General features: G+C 34.4%; 1 protein-coding gene across 1 annotated transcript; it reads left to right on the top strand.

Moving 5' to 3' along the window:
* The first annotated feature begins 9,887 nt into the window (after positions 1 to 9,887).
* Positions 9,888 to 10,703, top strand: LOC112096434 (uncharacterized mitochondrial protein AtMg00310-like). The gene has a single exon (XM_024179859.1). It carries the CDS (start codon positions 9,888 to 9,890, stop codon positions 10,701 to 10,703), a length of 816 nt encoding a protein of 271 aa, XP_024035627.1.
* The last annotated feature ends 3,822 nt before the right edge of the window (positions 10,704 to 14,525 follow it).

Genomic DNA, 14,525 nt, shown 5'->3' on the forward strand with positions numbered 1-14,525 from the left:
CAACAGTAAAAATTGTGTATTGCAATTCCTTATGTTGGGAAAATTGGTGGGTGCAGCAGATACGTAATTAAAGTGAAATTAAAAAATAATGATTACACATGGACATCAGAATTTACGTGTTTCAACTTTTAATTTACGTTCACGGACGAAGACAAAAAGAAATATTTTATTAGTAAAAAAGAGTTACAAATATTGTAGTGTTTTTTCTCATAACCCAAAACCCCATTATGAAATGCAAGTCATGCAACTCAAGAGGGGGGTGAATTGAGATTTTAAAATTTATACAATACAATTCGCATAATAATTTAATTTATTGCCTTAATCAAATAAATAATAATAAATTCAATCAAGTACAATATTAAAAGAGTAAGAGAAGAGAAAACAAACACAAGGATTTTTACGTGGTTCAGCTATCCCCGTCTACGTCCACGCCTCCAAGTTCATCCGGCTTGAGCATTTCACTATCCAAGTCTCCCAAGACTTCAAATGTTTACAATTGACTTCTAAGGTGTCAATGGACCTTTACAACAAGAGATTATATCCCCAATCTCTTCACCTCAAGTGTTTCTCACACTTGTACACTCACAATTTGATGAGAAATGAAAATCACAACAATGAAACTTAAGAGTGGATAACAAATTATAGCTCAATGATGATTCAATAAACGATGATTTACAAAATGAAAACTCAGTATATGTTATATGATCTTATTTATGCTTGCATTAGTTCTTAAAATGAAGTTGGAGTTGAGTTTTTATAGTTAAAGCCCGAAAACTAGCCGTTATAGGTAAATTCCCGCACCCAAGCAGTTAGCCACTTGATTTATCCGGCTAGCCGCTCATAAATAGTAATATTACCGTTATTTTGAAATTACTACAATAATACTGTTCACTAAAATTATATTTTAACCCAAAACTTGTTATAATTATACTACGGCCCAAAACGTCATAAAACTTTACAAATAGATCAAATTTCAGAATTTCCTAAAAATAATTGTCTTTCAAAAACTTTTTAAAATTATGATATAGCCCCAAAGATATTATTATTTTGTAAAAAGGTCAATTTTAATAGAATACCCATATTTTTTAAAGTTTTCAAAACCTTTCACTTTAGTCCAAAAATTGAAAATATGAGGTTTTCCTCAGGCGGCTAGCCGCTAACCTCCGCTTCCTCTCTGTCCAATTTTGGATTTCAAGTGTTTAGGTTACATTTGGGTCCTCAAACTTTTATAATTATAGTATGGCTTAAAATGTTTCAAACCCTTACAAATAAGTCCAAATTTGAAATTCAAAATAATATTTATTAAACTCAAAGATTACAAAACTTTTTTATTTTAATCCAAATTATTCAAATCCACAAAACACGTTATCTTATAAATATAAAATCTTTTAGTTTATAAAAAGTAATTAATTAAATTAATCTCTTGAGCTTCTCAAATGTTAAATCATGCATCAATTAAATCATACCGGCTTTACAAGAATTTATTGCACTAATTTTTCCGTTGAGCTCTAAACTTTACTCTTGATTTTGCAGTTGTCCGTTGAGTGTCTTGAGCTTGATTTCACTTGATTCACTTGCATAAATATTACCCTTAAAAATCTAGTGAAAATGTGAAATATAATATTTATTAAATTACTTAATACACATGTTTGTTATCATTAAAATTACATTATGTGTAGCCCTTTAGGCTAACACATTACACCTCTTGGCACTCTTACTTCTCAATTAGATTTAGAATTGAAGAAAATGGGATGATTGAAGAGGGCAAATGAATCCTCTATTTATAGACCAAGTAATGCCCAAAAATCAACAATGGCTGGCATTAAATAATATAAATTTTCACTCAATTTCCACTTTAGTGTCAAAGTCAAAAGTGTTGGGAAAATATGCTCTTTAAAAGCATATGTGTTTATTTATTATAATAAATAATTTTTCTAATTAATAAAATAAATGACGTATTTTATTCAAATATCTTAATTGCAATAATATTTTGATTAAAGTCCATTTAATCATATTATATGTATTTATGTGATCGCCATGTGGATTCACAGAAAACATAAATACAAGTTATCTTATAATTAAATAAATTTAGTTCGCAATTAATAAATAAAATTGGGCACTTTATTTAGGTATAGACTATAATGAATTCATTGAATGATTTGTTTTAATCATGTATGAATTTATTGATGTAGTACGACTACGTTGAACATGATTACATATGAGATTTAATTAACTTTGTAATAACTGTAAGACTTATTAAATCTCATAGGTATTGATTTTACTGTAATCTTAATCTTGAGTTAATTATGATTGTAATTGTTATTTCATTTGACTTACCAATGGACACGACACATACTTGTAGTCAAGATTACCCGGTATCTTGGTGGGAGCAATTATGAGTATTTGAGTTATAGATTAACAATACAGAATTTGTACAACACATCTCTTGATGGGTTTTCGGCACTTTATCATAGAATTCTCTGACCAGAGTATGTCAACATATTTAGTATGTTGAAAATGATCATTAGAGAAAACCAGTAAGTATCAAAGAACAAGATGTAATTAAATTGATTGGACAGTTGATATATTGATTTAATTAATGATGTGGTACAAAGAATTGTGCAGTAAAGAAATCAATGTAGCTTGGGATGAATTATTATTTGAACATACAATTATGGAGGTTAATTCCAATCTTATAGTAGAGTAGAGTTCGAATTAAATGATTAGACTTATTTAATTATAGGCTTAATTGTTGTGGCCATTATTGTATGTTCTCTAGTAGACTAATGATCCCCGGGTTAGTTCATTTAATTGACTGCACCACAATTGAATTAAGAAGTAAGATAACTAGCTATTTGGGTCAAAAGCCTGAATATATCATTTAGTGAGAGGCTTCATTTAATTTGCTTGTTTGTAAGGGGCCTTATGTTATTTTATAAGGTGGGCCCCTTATAGAAAAAGGTGACTTTTGATTTTTATTATTTGGAGTTTAGGGTTTTCACTAAATAGAGATATATAAAGGCTTATTTTTTCTAAAAAAAGACAAATGCTACATTATACAGATCAGAAAAAAATATTTTTCTCTCTAATTTTGAGAGAAAAATTTTCTCCTCCTAGTTGCTTTTAGTGGTGATAAAGGCACCCACACGTCAAGTGCAGATCAAACTCGAGTCATAACTTGGAAGATTATTTGGTGGCGGATCGTGATCTAACATGAGTGGTGGTGACGAATCGTGATCTGGAAGCTTAAATCACTTCAGCGGAAAAAGCAAAGATTGTTCATCTTCTCATATTTTCAAAGTACGATTTTCAGATTACGGATTCTTATATATTGTATGAGATCGATCCTAAATTTTTTTTTTAAAAAAAAAAATTTCCCCAACAAAAAGTTATGTGCCTTTACTTACTTACGTCTTTCACTTACTCAACAAATTTATCCTAAGAGTCAAAAGTTGCATGCTAGTCACATGCAATTATTTACCACATGCATGCACATGTTCAACGACTTATTCATCCCAATAAGTCCTAAGGCTCAGGTTACAACCAAGAATTAATTAATTAAGCCTACAAATTAAACACCATGTTGAGTCAAACTTGATTAGTTCTTGACAAAAAACCAAGATTATTGAACCATGCAAAACACCAAAATGAGACGATCCTCACAATTGAAGAGGATCTCTCCAGCAACTAACAAAATCTTGAAGTCAACGTAATTTGTTGCTCTCAGTTATGAATAACTAGAAAATAGAACAGCGCTTCACGCGGCTTTAAAAAAAAATTAGTATTATCTTTTTTTTTCTTATTTTTATACTTGATCAAACTGATAAAAAATATGAATTGATTTTTTTAAGATGAGGCAGCCTTATAAAAAATAAAAAAATAACTATTAACCAACAATACAAATAAAGAAGCAAAGCAAGATAAAGAATAAAATGAGAGAATATATTATAGAGTGATTTTATTAATTTCAATTGTGTGTGTACAAAACAAAAAGATGAGCTCTCCTTTTATAGTTACATAATCACTCCATGAAATTAATGAAAAATTATGAATCATAATTCCTTGTGAGATAGTGGGAGTTATAGGGAAACTAAATGTTGCTAATGAGAGATAGTTGGGAGACTAAGAGATATATGTTATGAACATCTACATTTATTTTAATAAATTCATAACACTCCCCCTTAGATGTTCATTACAAAGAATATGTCTCATTAAAACCTTTACATAATTGTTATTGTATAATAACAATAAAATTAATTATGAGAAGATGAAAAATCAAATCTAAAAAAAAAATCTCTATTTATTAGATAATAGAGAATATACAAAGATGAGAAATGGTGATGCCACATCACCTCCTCAAGTCCTAGCTTTATATATATACTAAAAACTAGAACCGCGCTTCTCACGGTTTTGAAAAAAAAAATTAGTATTATCTTTTTTTCTTACTTTACACTTGATGAAACTAATAAAAAATATGAATTGATTTTTTTTTTAAGATGAGGCAGCCTTATAAAAAAAATTATTAGCCAGCAATATAAATACAGAAGCAACTCAAGATAAAGAATAAAATGATAGAATATATTATACAGTGATTTTATTCATTCCAATTGAATGTGTACAAAACAAAAAGATGAGCTATCCTTTTATAGTTATATAATCACTCCATGAAATTAATGAAAAATTATGGGTCATAATTTCTTGTGAGATAGTGGGAGTTATAGGGAAGCTAAAGGTTGCTAATGGGAGATAGTGGTGAGACTAAGAGATATATGTTATGAACATCTACATTTATTTTAATAAATTCATAACACTCCCCCTTGGATGTTCATTACAGAGAATATGCCTCATTAAAACCTTTACATAATTGTTATTGTGTAATAACAATAACATTAATTATGAGAAGATGAAAAGCCAAATCTAAAAAAAAAAAAATCTCTATTTATTAGATAATAGAGAATATACAAAGATGAGAAATGGTGATGCCACATCACCTCTTCAAGTCCGAGCTCTATATATATATATAGATAGAGATAGATTAGCTCCCCTAATTAATATCTTGTAATTTATAGCTTTCTGAAATCACTTTATACTTGTCCTTCGCACTAAATAAAATGAACACTTTTAAGTTTCTGTCTATAGATTGTGAGACTCTCTTATTGAATTAATTACCGTCAAATGTATTTTAATCCAATCAGATAAAAGCGAATATATGCATTGGTTTTGTCTTAGAATGTCGCTATTTCACATGTGATGAATCATTTCATCTGTTAATTTCGAATTCCATTAACAAACTTTCTTTGAGCCATGAAATGAGTGACCAATATATCACATGAAAATCATTTGTAATAAAGTGATTACAACAAATAGAAAATGACCTTGCATTCATTGGCCCCGCAATCATAACTCCAAGGCTGAGTTATATTACAAACCAACTATGGGGCCCAAAAATTATTTTGCCAGCCAGATGAATTATGAACTTTCGTCGTTGTGGTCCACATCAATTAAGCATGTGTATGTGGTGCGAGTAATTGAAAGTTCAATGAATTATTTCAATATATAGAATGCAATGGTTCAATCCTTTGGCCCCAAAAGCAAAATAACCAAAAATGTAAAAAGATTAGTACGAAGGATCTATGATCTATCAATATCCACTAGAGTCTGGAGCAGTACTGAATAGTGATGAATAATCATCTTCTTTACTTGCTTTCAACGTATGTGACTTGCTAGTTAATTTAACTGGTAAGATCTCTAGACTTCCTTCGAAAAGCTCTCTCTCTTTTAGAGAGGCTTGAATGGAAGCATTAAGGGGTCGTAAGGACTCATCTAGTCACTCCCGATGAGTGGAAAGTAATCCAAACCAGCAAGCTTTTGGGATTGGTGAGCTGGTGGAGAAAGTTTCGAAAAGCAAAAGGTAGTGTAGAGCGCTAGGGCACGAGCTAAAGCAAGCGAGCTGAAATAACTCACTATCTGCTCTAGCTTTAATTACTATGGACACTGAAGAGCTAATTCGCAAGTGTCAAGCAATAAATATCAGAGAGGAAGACAAAGCCAAAATAACACTGGAGGTGAATTGGAAAAAAAGAAAGGACAAATGATGGCATGCTGCTTAATAGGTAAGGTAATGCTCGCAAAGGGAGTAAATAAAGAGGGTCTTAAGGCTGCGTTACAGCAGGTGTGGAGGACTTTCAAAGAAGTCAAAATCGAAAGCGTGGGAAACAACATCTTCATGTTTAAATTTACTGAAGAAGCAGACAAGAAAAGAGTGCTAAAAGGGGGACCATGGCACTTCGACAGGGCGTTGATTGTACTCGCTGAGCCAAAGGGGATTGGGGAAGTCGTAAAACAATCTTTTACTCATACATCCTTTTGGGTGCAGATTCGTAATGTTCCTCTAGCGTGTATGGATAAAGATTTTCTCCGGGACCTGGGTGGGAAGATAGGATCAGTAGAAGAGGTTCAAACTGATGATAATGGAGATTGTATTGGGGAATATGCCAGAATAAGAGTTTCAATTAATATAACACGGCCGTTAGAGAGGATTCTATTTCTAAAGCAAGAAGGTGAAACTGATATCCCAATGCCAGTGGTCTACGAACGTTTGCCGGATTTTTGTTATTGCTGTGGCATTATTGGACATCAATACAAAGAGTGTGGCAAGTACCAAGACCAACCAAGAGGAGATCTACCATATGGGAGTTGGATGAAAGCGATTACGGTAGGGGGCTTCACAAAGAGGAATCAGAACAAGGGAAGGTGGAACTATGGGGCTGGAAAATCGGATGAAAAATCAGCAAGCTCAGAAAATCACAGCTTCTAGCAGCAGCAAGGGCAAAACAAAGAAAACCCGATAGAGGCAAATAGGTCGGTACAAAGTGAGAAGGAAATGGGGCAAACCATGGAGCATGCTAAGAATGATGTGATAGGAGGAGTAGCTGAGCAACAATTAATGCAAGGAGTGATATAGTCAGTGGACAAAGAGCAAAATGACGGCCACAAGCAAGCTGAGAAAAGGCAATGCAACAGCCCCAAGGAAAATGGGCACACAAGCGGGAAATGGTATTCCAAAAGAGAGGGAAAAAATGCAAATAAGTCATGAAAAGGAAGCTGGAAAAAATGATGGGCTGAAAGTCTCTCAGCTATAGCCCAATAAGAGGAAGTGGAAGAGATTAATTAGAGAGCTAAGTGAAGGGGGGAAAAATGGAGGTACAAGCTCGGAAAAGGCCAAGGGGGAAAAAACTCGGGCAAAGCCCAAGGAAAAAAACAAAACTCTCTAGCTCAAACAAGCTCGAGACAAAAAATCTGGTGCATGTCTCTTCAACAGCAAGCCTTCAGTTGGGGTGGGAACCGCTGATGCTGGAAGAGGTGGTAGTAATGGAAGCAAACAATATGGAGATATCGGCGGAGGTTGGTGGCCAGCCCCGCCGAAAGCCATGAATATCCTCAGCTGGAATGTTTGGGGTCTGGAGAATCCCCGAGCATTTCAAGGCTTAAGAAAAATCCTCCAATTGCATGGTGCTCAGCTGGTGTTTTTGTGTGAAACAAAGGTATCAACCATGCAAATGAATGTAATTGCAAATAAGCTGAGTTTTGAGAACTGCCTTGCGGTAAACGGTAATGGAAGAGGAGGCGGAATAACAATGCTCTGGAAGTCAGATATTGAGGTGCAAATCAACTCATACAGCCAGCACCACATCGATGCCGAAACTCAAATGCCAAATGGAAATCAAATGCGAGTTACAGGAGTGTACGGGCACCCGGAAATAAGTCAGAAAAAGCACACTTGGACGCTCCTTAGGCAGCTGGCGGTTTTATCTTCTAGTCCTTGGTTGTGTTGTGGAGACTTTAATGAAATTTTACATCCGGATGAGAAGAGGGCGGCAATAACAGGAATGTGAATTTAATTAATGAGTTCAGAGAAGTCTTGAGAGATTGTGGCTTACAGGATGTCGGGTATCGGGGGTATGCTTTTACTTGGAATAATAGAAGATATGGGGAGGGTTTTGTGGAAGAAAGGTTGGACAAATTTGTTTGCTCTAATGCTTGGAGTGACAGATTTGTGGACTGTGCAGCAAGTAACCTGGACACCTGGACTTCGGATCATTGTCCCGTGTTGATGGCTGTTCAAGAGAGAATGGAGGGTATGATCCAAAGGGGTAGACATTCCTCGCGAATCCATTATGAGGATGTGTGGAGCTCGTATGACGTATGCAAAGAGATAATTAAGGAGGAATGGGGGCTGTTTAAAAATTGGAGCAGTGAAAATTCAGCCCAATCTTTTCGACAAGCAACAAAAGCTTCGATGGGTAGGCTGTTGGGGTGGAGCAAGATGGAATTTAGAAAGCGTGACAAAAAATTAGAGAAGCTGAAGAATCAGCTGCGGGAGTTAAAACAAAGAAGGATGCAATATGTAGATGGTGAGGAAATTCGGAAGGTGGAGAAGCAAATCCAAAATATTCTCATGGATAAAGAAATCTACTAGAAGCAACGCTCAAGAGCAGATTGGCTCCAAGAGGGGGACAAAAACACAAAATTCTTTCACATCAAAACGATGGCAAGAAGGAAAAAAAAATAGAATTTGGGGGATTGAAGATAATTTCGAGAGATGGATTGAGAAGCCAAATGAAGTAGAGCATGAGTTTTGCAATTATTTCACCAATCTTTTTACATCAACCCAACCGAGCCAAGATCAAATTGCAGCAGCCTTGGAAGGAATAACTCCAAGAGTTTCAGCCAGCATGAATGAGAGTTTGGGGGAACCGTTTACAGCCAATGAAGTCTTGGAAGCTCTGAGTCAAATGTGCCCAACAAAGGCTCTGGGGCCGGATGGTTTGCTAGCCGTGTTTTACCAAAAGCATTGGCATACGGTTAAGGAGGGAGTGCTCACCACTTGTCTGCATATCCTTAATTCACAAGGTACCATAGGCCCTCTAAACCACACTTACATTGCTTTGATACCAAAAATCGAAAAGCCTAGGAAAGTGACAGATTTTAGGCCTATTAGTTTGTGCAATGTCAGCTATAGAATTATAGCTAAAACAGTTGCTAATAGATTTAAGCAAATTCTGCACAAAATCATCTCTCCGTCGCAAAGTGCCTTCATCCCCAATAGGTTGATCACTGACAATATAATAGTTGGCTATGAATGTTTACACAAGATTAGGCATTGTAAAAGCAAGCGAAATGGATTAATTGCATTAAAGCTTGATGTTAGTAAAGCTTATGATAGATTGGAATGGAATTTTTTAGAGCAAACTTTGGAAAAATTAGGCTTCTCGCAGCAATGGATTAGCTTGATTATAAGGTGCATTAGTTCAGTTTCATTTTCAGTGTTAATAAATGGTTCAGTGAAAGGCTTAATTAAACCTCAAAGGGGTTTACGACAAGGATGCCCCCTCTCTCCATATTTGTTTATTACATGTGCAGAGGCCTTTTCATCTTTGTTGCAGCAAGCTGAGCAAAAACGGCTTATTCATGGGCTATCTTTTGGAAACAATTTGAAGATTTCAGACTTTTTTTTTACTAATGACAGCCTGGTCTTCAGTAGAGCCTCCATGGCCGACTGTCAAAACTTGAAGATGATCCTTAAGTATTACTCCACAGCTTCTGGTCAAATTTTTAATTTCGAGAAATCTTCCCTTTTTATCAGTGGCAACGTACAGCAAGATCAAGCTGAGGCAATTGGGAATCTATTTCAGCTCAATATTGTGTCGAGACATGAGAAATATCTAGGCTTGCTGTCTATGATCGGGAGAAAGAGAAGCAGGTTTTTCAATGACATCAAGCTGAAGGTTTCTAATAAGATCTCAAGCTGGTAGCATAAATTCTTTTCCTGCGGAGGGAAAGAAGTCTTAATCAAAGCGGTTGTTCAAGCCATCCCAGCCTACGCAATGAGCATTTTTAAAATTCCGGTGGGTGTTTGTGATGATATTCAAAAGATGGTGGCAAAGTTTTGGTGGGGCTCCAAGAGGGAAGGGAGGAGTATTCACTGGGCGAAGTGGGAAAAAATGAGCCAAGCAAAGTGGTTGGGAGGGATGGGATTCCGTGACTTCTCAAGCTTTAACCGAGCCCTTCTAGCAAAGCAAGGTTGGAGGATTCAGCAATGTCCAGATTCACTGGTGGCAAGGGTCCTGCAAGCCAAATATTTCCAGTCAAAAAATTTCTTGGATGCTAAACTCAGCTCAAACCCCTCATATATTTGGAGAAGCCTTTCGTGGGGAAGGAAAATTATTTGTTTGGGCTCTAGGTGGAGAGTTGGCAATGGTCAGAAAATTCATGTTCATAAGGCTAATTGGATCCCGCAGCCTTCAACTTTCCAGCCAGTGGTTAAGCCATCTTTGCCCCCTGATGTTATGGTCTCGGAATTAATCACTGAGGCAAACTGCTGGGATGAGAAGAGGATTTATGAGCATTTTGACAAAATGGATGCTGATTTAATTACTAAGATTCCCCTGCCTCGAAGACCGAGGGAGGATGAGCTGATTTGGCATTATGGAAAAAATGCCCAGTTCTCGGTTATAAGTGGATACCAGACAGCTCTCCAAATAAAATTTCCAACCATGCCTTCAAGCTCAGTGGCTTCCAAAAATGAGTGGAATATTATTTGGTCCCTTGCTTTGCCTCAAAAGATCAGAATTTTTGCCTGGAGAGCAGCCAAAAACCAACTCCCCTCAGCTGAGAATCTGTGGAGGAAAAAAATAATCTAGGATCCCACTTGCCAAGTTTGTAAAATGGGAACGGAAAATGTCTTTCATGCTTTAGTGGCCTGCAAATCGGCTGAGAAGATGTGGAAGCTAATCCATTTTGAGGATGACATTCATGCAGCTCACAATCAAGACATTCTAAGCATGCTGCATGCTATCAAAAGAATGAGAAGCAGAGACGACCTGGAGCTGTTGGTAACAATTTTTTGGGTTAAATGGAATGCTAGAAATCAGGTGATTTTCAAAGGGAAAAGGGAAAACCCCCAGATCATGGTAGCTAAAGCTGAAGCTTTGATTGCTGCTTATAAGAGGGTGCATTCTCCAGCTGAGGCCTGCAACGAAACAGAGTAGAGGGCACCTCCCCAGACATGGAATCCCCCTCAAGATGGCTTTGTAAAAGTAAACACTGATGCAGCTATCAGCTTTGAAAAGAACATTGTAGGGCCGGGGGCAGTAATCAGAGATGTTTTGGGGCATGTTACAGCAGTTGCTATCAAGGTTTCTAAGTTTCATGGAGATGTTTCTTATGCGGAAGCAGAAGCCATGCAATGGGGTATGTTAGTGGCGAGAGATGCCAAAATGAAAGTTGTCATCATGGAATCAGATTCTCAAGGTGTGATAAATTTAGTTAACAACAAGTAGGGCAGCAGATCCGAGATCTATTGGGTTGTGTTAGAAATTCAGAAACTAGCGGAAAACTTTGAACGTGTTAGCATTAAGTACACGCCTAGATCTTGTAATGTTATTGCCCACTCTTTAGCTAAGTTAGCTTTAGAGAAGTGCGAGACTGTTGTGTGGAAGGGTTCATACCCTTCACAAGTGATGTATCTCTTTTCTTCATTAATTTAATGGAAATCTCTTTTTAAAAAAAAAACGTATGTGACTTGATTGCTTCAACACCTCGTGCAGCTCATGAAGATTCATAGAGGTTTCACAGTTTCATTAAGCTTGTATATTACTTCTTTTTTTTTTAGAAATTCTGTTATACAGAAATTGTTATTGATATTACATTAGACATTACAATTAATATTTACAATTATACTATACAACTATGACCACTGCCATATATTGTTACACTGAAACACTAGTTCAAATACTTTAAATCCTCTATAATATTAAAGAGATGTTTACTCCACTTACATTTCGTAAGAGATAGGTAGTCTTTACTCACTTAGTTGATAATTAAGGGAGTACTGAAACTAATTTTCATAAAGCTCTTATGAAGGCTCGAATCCTAGCACTCACCGTTGTAAGTGTAAGACTTATTCCATTAGACCAAAGGCTCATTGGTTGTATTTTGTTACATTGCTATGTCCACATGAAATAAAAAAAATAAGGGTGTCTGCATTAAAAAATGACTATATATATATATGGTGTGGAGAAAAATGTTAAACGACAGAAATTTTTAGTTTTTTATAGTGGTGTGGAGAAAAATGTGAAAAAAAAAGAGGAGTTTGATGAAAGTATAGATGATTTATAATTATTTTCTAGTAAGAGCATCCCAATAGGAGTGAGCTACTAACTAGTAAATAACTGTGAAATCATAAATAAATAAAAAGAAAGAAATCCAATGCAAAAAATAGTTGTAAACATTTCATTTCTTGTCATTTACTACATGTCTAAATGTGTGTTGTGAGTTCAATTCAATTGGATAATTAGTAAATTAATTAAAGTCATAGTATCTCAGTCAGGACTTTTTAAAAAAATTAATTATGATATATCTTCCATATTACATTTTTTTTAACACAATGATGTATGATTGACGTATCAAATCATTATTGGGCCATATTTTCATTTTTATTTTTATTATCTTTTACCATGTACCCATCTCATCCCCATAAAAATTAATATATATAGTCTCCTATACCACAGGCCAAAATAGCATAGCAACATTTTAGAGATTAATTATAATATTCATGATTAATTACAATATGATGTCAGATTATCTTATTGAGATTCATATGTCAACACATACATAAATAACATAATGAGGGATGTAATTAGGATTTTGATTGAGTTAGGGTACATTTAATTATTTAGGTGCGTCACTGTAAGTGTGGTAAGCTCTTATTTGGGGAACCATGTTGTGAAGCCCACAACCTCCAATTGGGAGCTTGACACGTGCACAATCGTGCTTCTTATGGAATGCGACTACGTGCATCTGATTAACACCCTATTTAAAATATAATACACTGACAAAAATTTAGATAACAATATATAACATTGCAACTATATATTCATTGATAATAAATTTATTTGTTTAAATTGGTCTTGTGAAAGACTCGACCAGATTTTATGTGTTGAAAAAAACGTATGATAGTTTTGTTATTAATATAATTGAAAATATATTTTCCAATATAGAAAACTAAGCTATTACTTAATTTGTTCTTAAAAGCTTTTAATAGTAACAAAAATATTCATATAGTGCAACATAAAGAGCAAAAATATGAATACATGCTAAAAGTAGGAAGTTTAAAACTAGATAAAAGATTATTCCAAAAATTGAAAATTAGAACTAACTACACTCACAATTTATTGATCAATGTTTAAAGACTAAATAATTAATAGAAATCATTTCTAGTTTTGAGCACTCGAATGAAATCCACCATTGACATTGTGATAAACAAATAAAGAAAGTGTGTTTTTGATTTAAAGTATTGGAAAGAACCCATAAAAAAAATTTAAGTGAATTTCTTTTGTTTTTTTATTTTTTAATTCATCTTAATAATCTATTGTCTTTTGTTTTTATTTAATTTTCTTAATATGTTAATAGTTGATCAAATTATTTAGAATTAAAAATTTAATATAGGGGCAGAATGAATTTTTTAAAATTAATTAGGACATTTTCATAATTTTATAATTCGATTGGGGCACTTTCTTAAATAGAATACTTTTGTTTATGATTATTAAAAAAAGAAAGAAAAGAAATTCAAGCGCAACTTGTCCTATACTGGATGCGTCCCTACATTTTCGTTGCTGTTTGACTTTTTATTTTTTGAAGTCTGTTATACATAGATATTACTGACATTACATCAGACATTACAATTAATATTTACAATCATACTATATAACTGGGACCACCACCATACATTGACACACTGAAGTATATGCCCAGATATTTTAAACCCTCTCTAATATTCGAAGGGTGCCTGCTCCACTCACATTTCGTAAGGGAGAGACTGTCTCCACTCAATTAATTGATAATTGAGGAAGAACTGAAACTAACCTCTATAATGCTCTTATGGAGGCTCGAACTCTAGCACTCAACATTATAAGTGCAATGCTTCTCCCATTGGACAAAAGGCCCATTGGTTCGTTGCTGTTTGACTTAGATTCATGTGTGAAGGCTTTTACTTCACATGTGAAGTACCCAATTTATTTTTTTTTCGAGCAACAGTTGTTCAAAAAAATATTTTCTTTTACTCTTTATTTGCATTTTTATTGCATTTCTTTCCCTACTGCTATGCAGAGTTGCTAACAATTGTAATGGAAATTCTATTATAGAAAGAAAAATTGGTACAACACATCTGAAGTGAAAACCAATAATAACACTCAGTGAAAAGCACATTCAAGAAAAAATAAACAACTAAACTTGCATTATAAAATAGTATGGGTCTTACCTTATCACGCGGTGTGATTTATCGCACTTAATTTATCTTAAAATTCTTTATTAATAGCAAAATATAAAAAATACTTATATGCAGATGTAATAAAATTAATAATTTTAAGATCAAATAAAGATTCAAAGAGCAAAATTAGAAATTGGAGTTAGCATAGATATTATGACATACAGTTGAAATGGAGTCATGGACATTTTCATAATTT

The sequence above is a fragment of the Citrus clementina genome, unplaced genomic scaffold, assembly GCF_000493195.1.
Source record: "Citrus clementina cultivar Clemenules unplaced genomic scaffold, Citrus_clementina_v1.0 scaffold_8, whole genome shotgun sequence".
In the NCBI taxonomy this organism is placed as follows: Eukaryota; Viridiplantae; Streptophyta; class Magnoliopsida; order Sapindales; family Rutaceae; genus Citrus; species Citrus x clementina.

What these genes read in the sequence shown, in the direction of transcription:
- LOC112096434 (XM_024179859.1), top strand. Translation starts at nt 9,888, where the DNA reads ATGAGCATTTTTAAAATTCCGGTGGGTGTTTGTGATGATATTCAAAAG.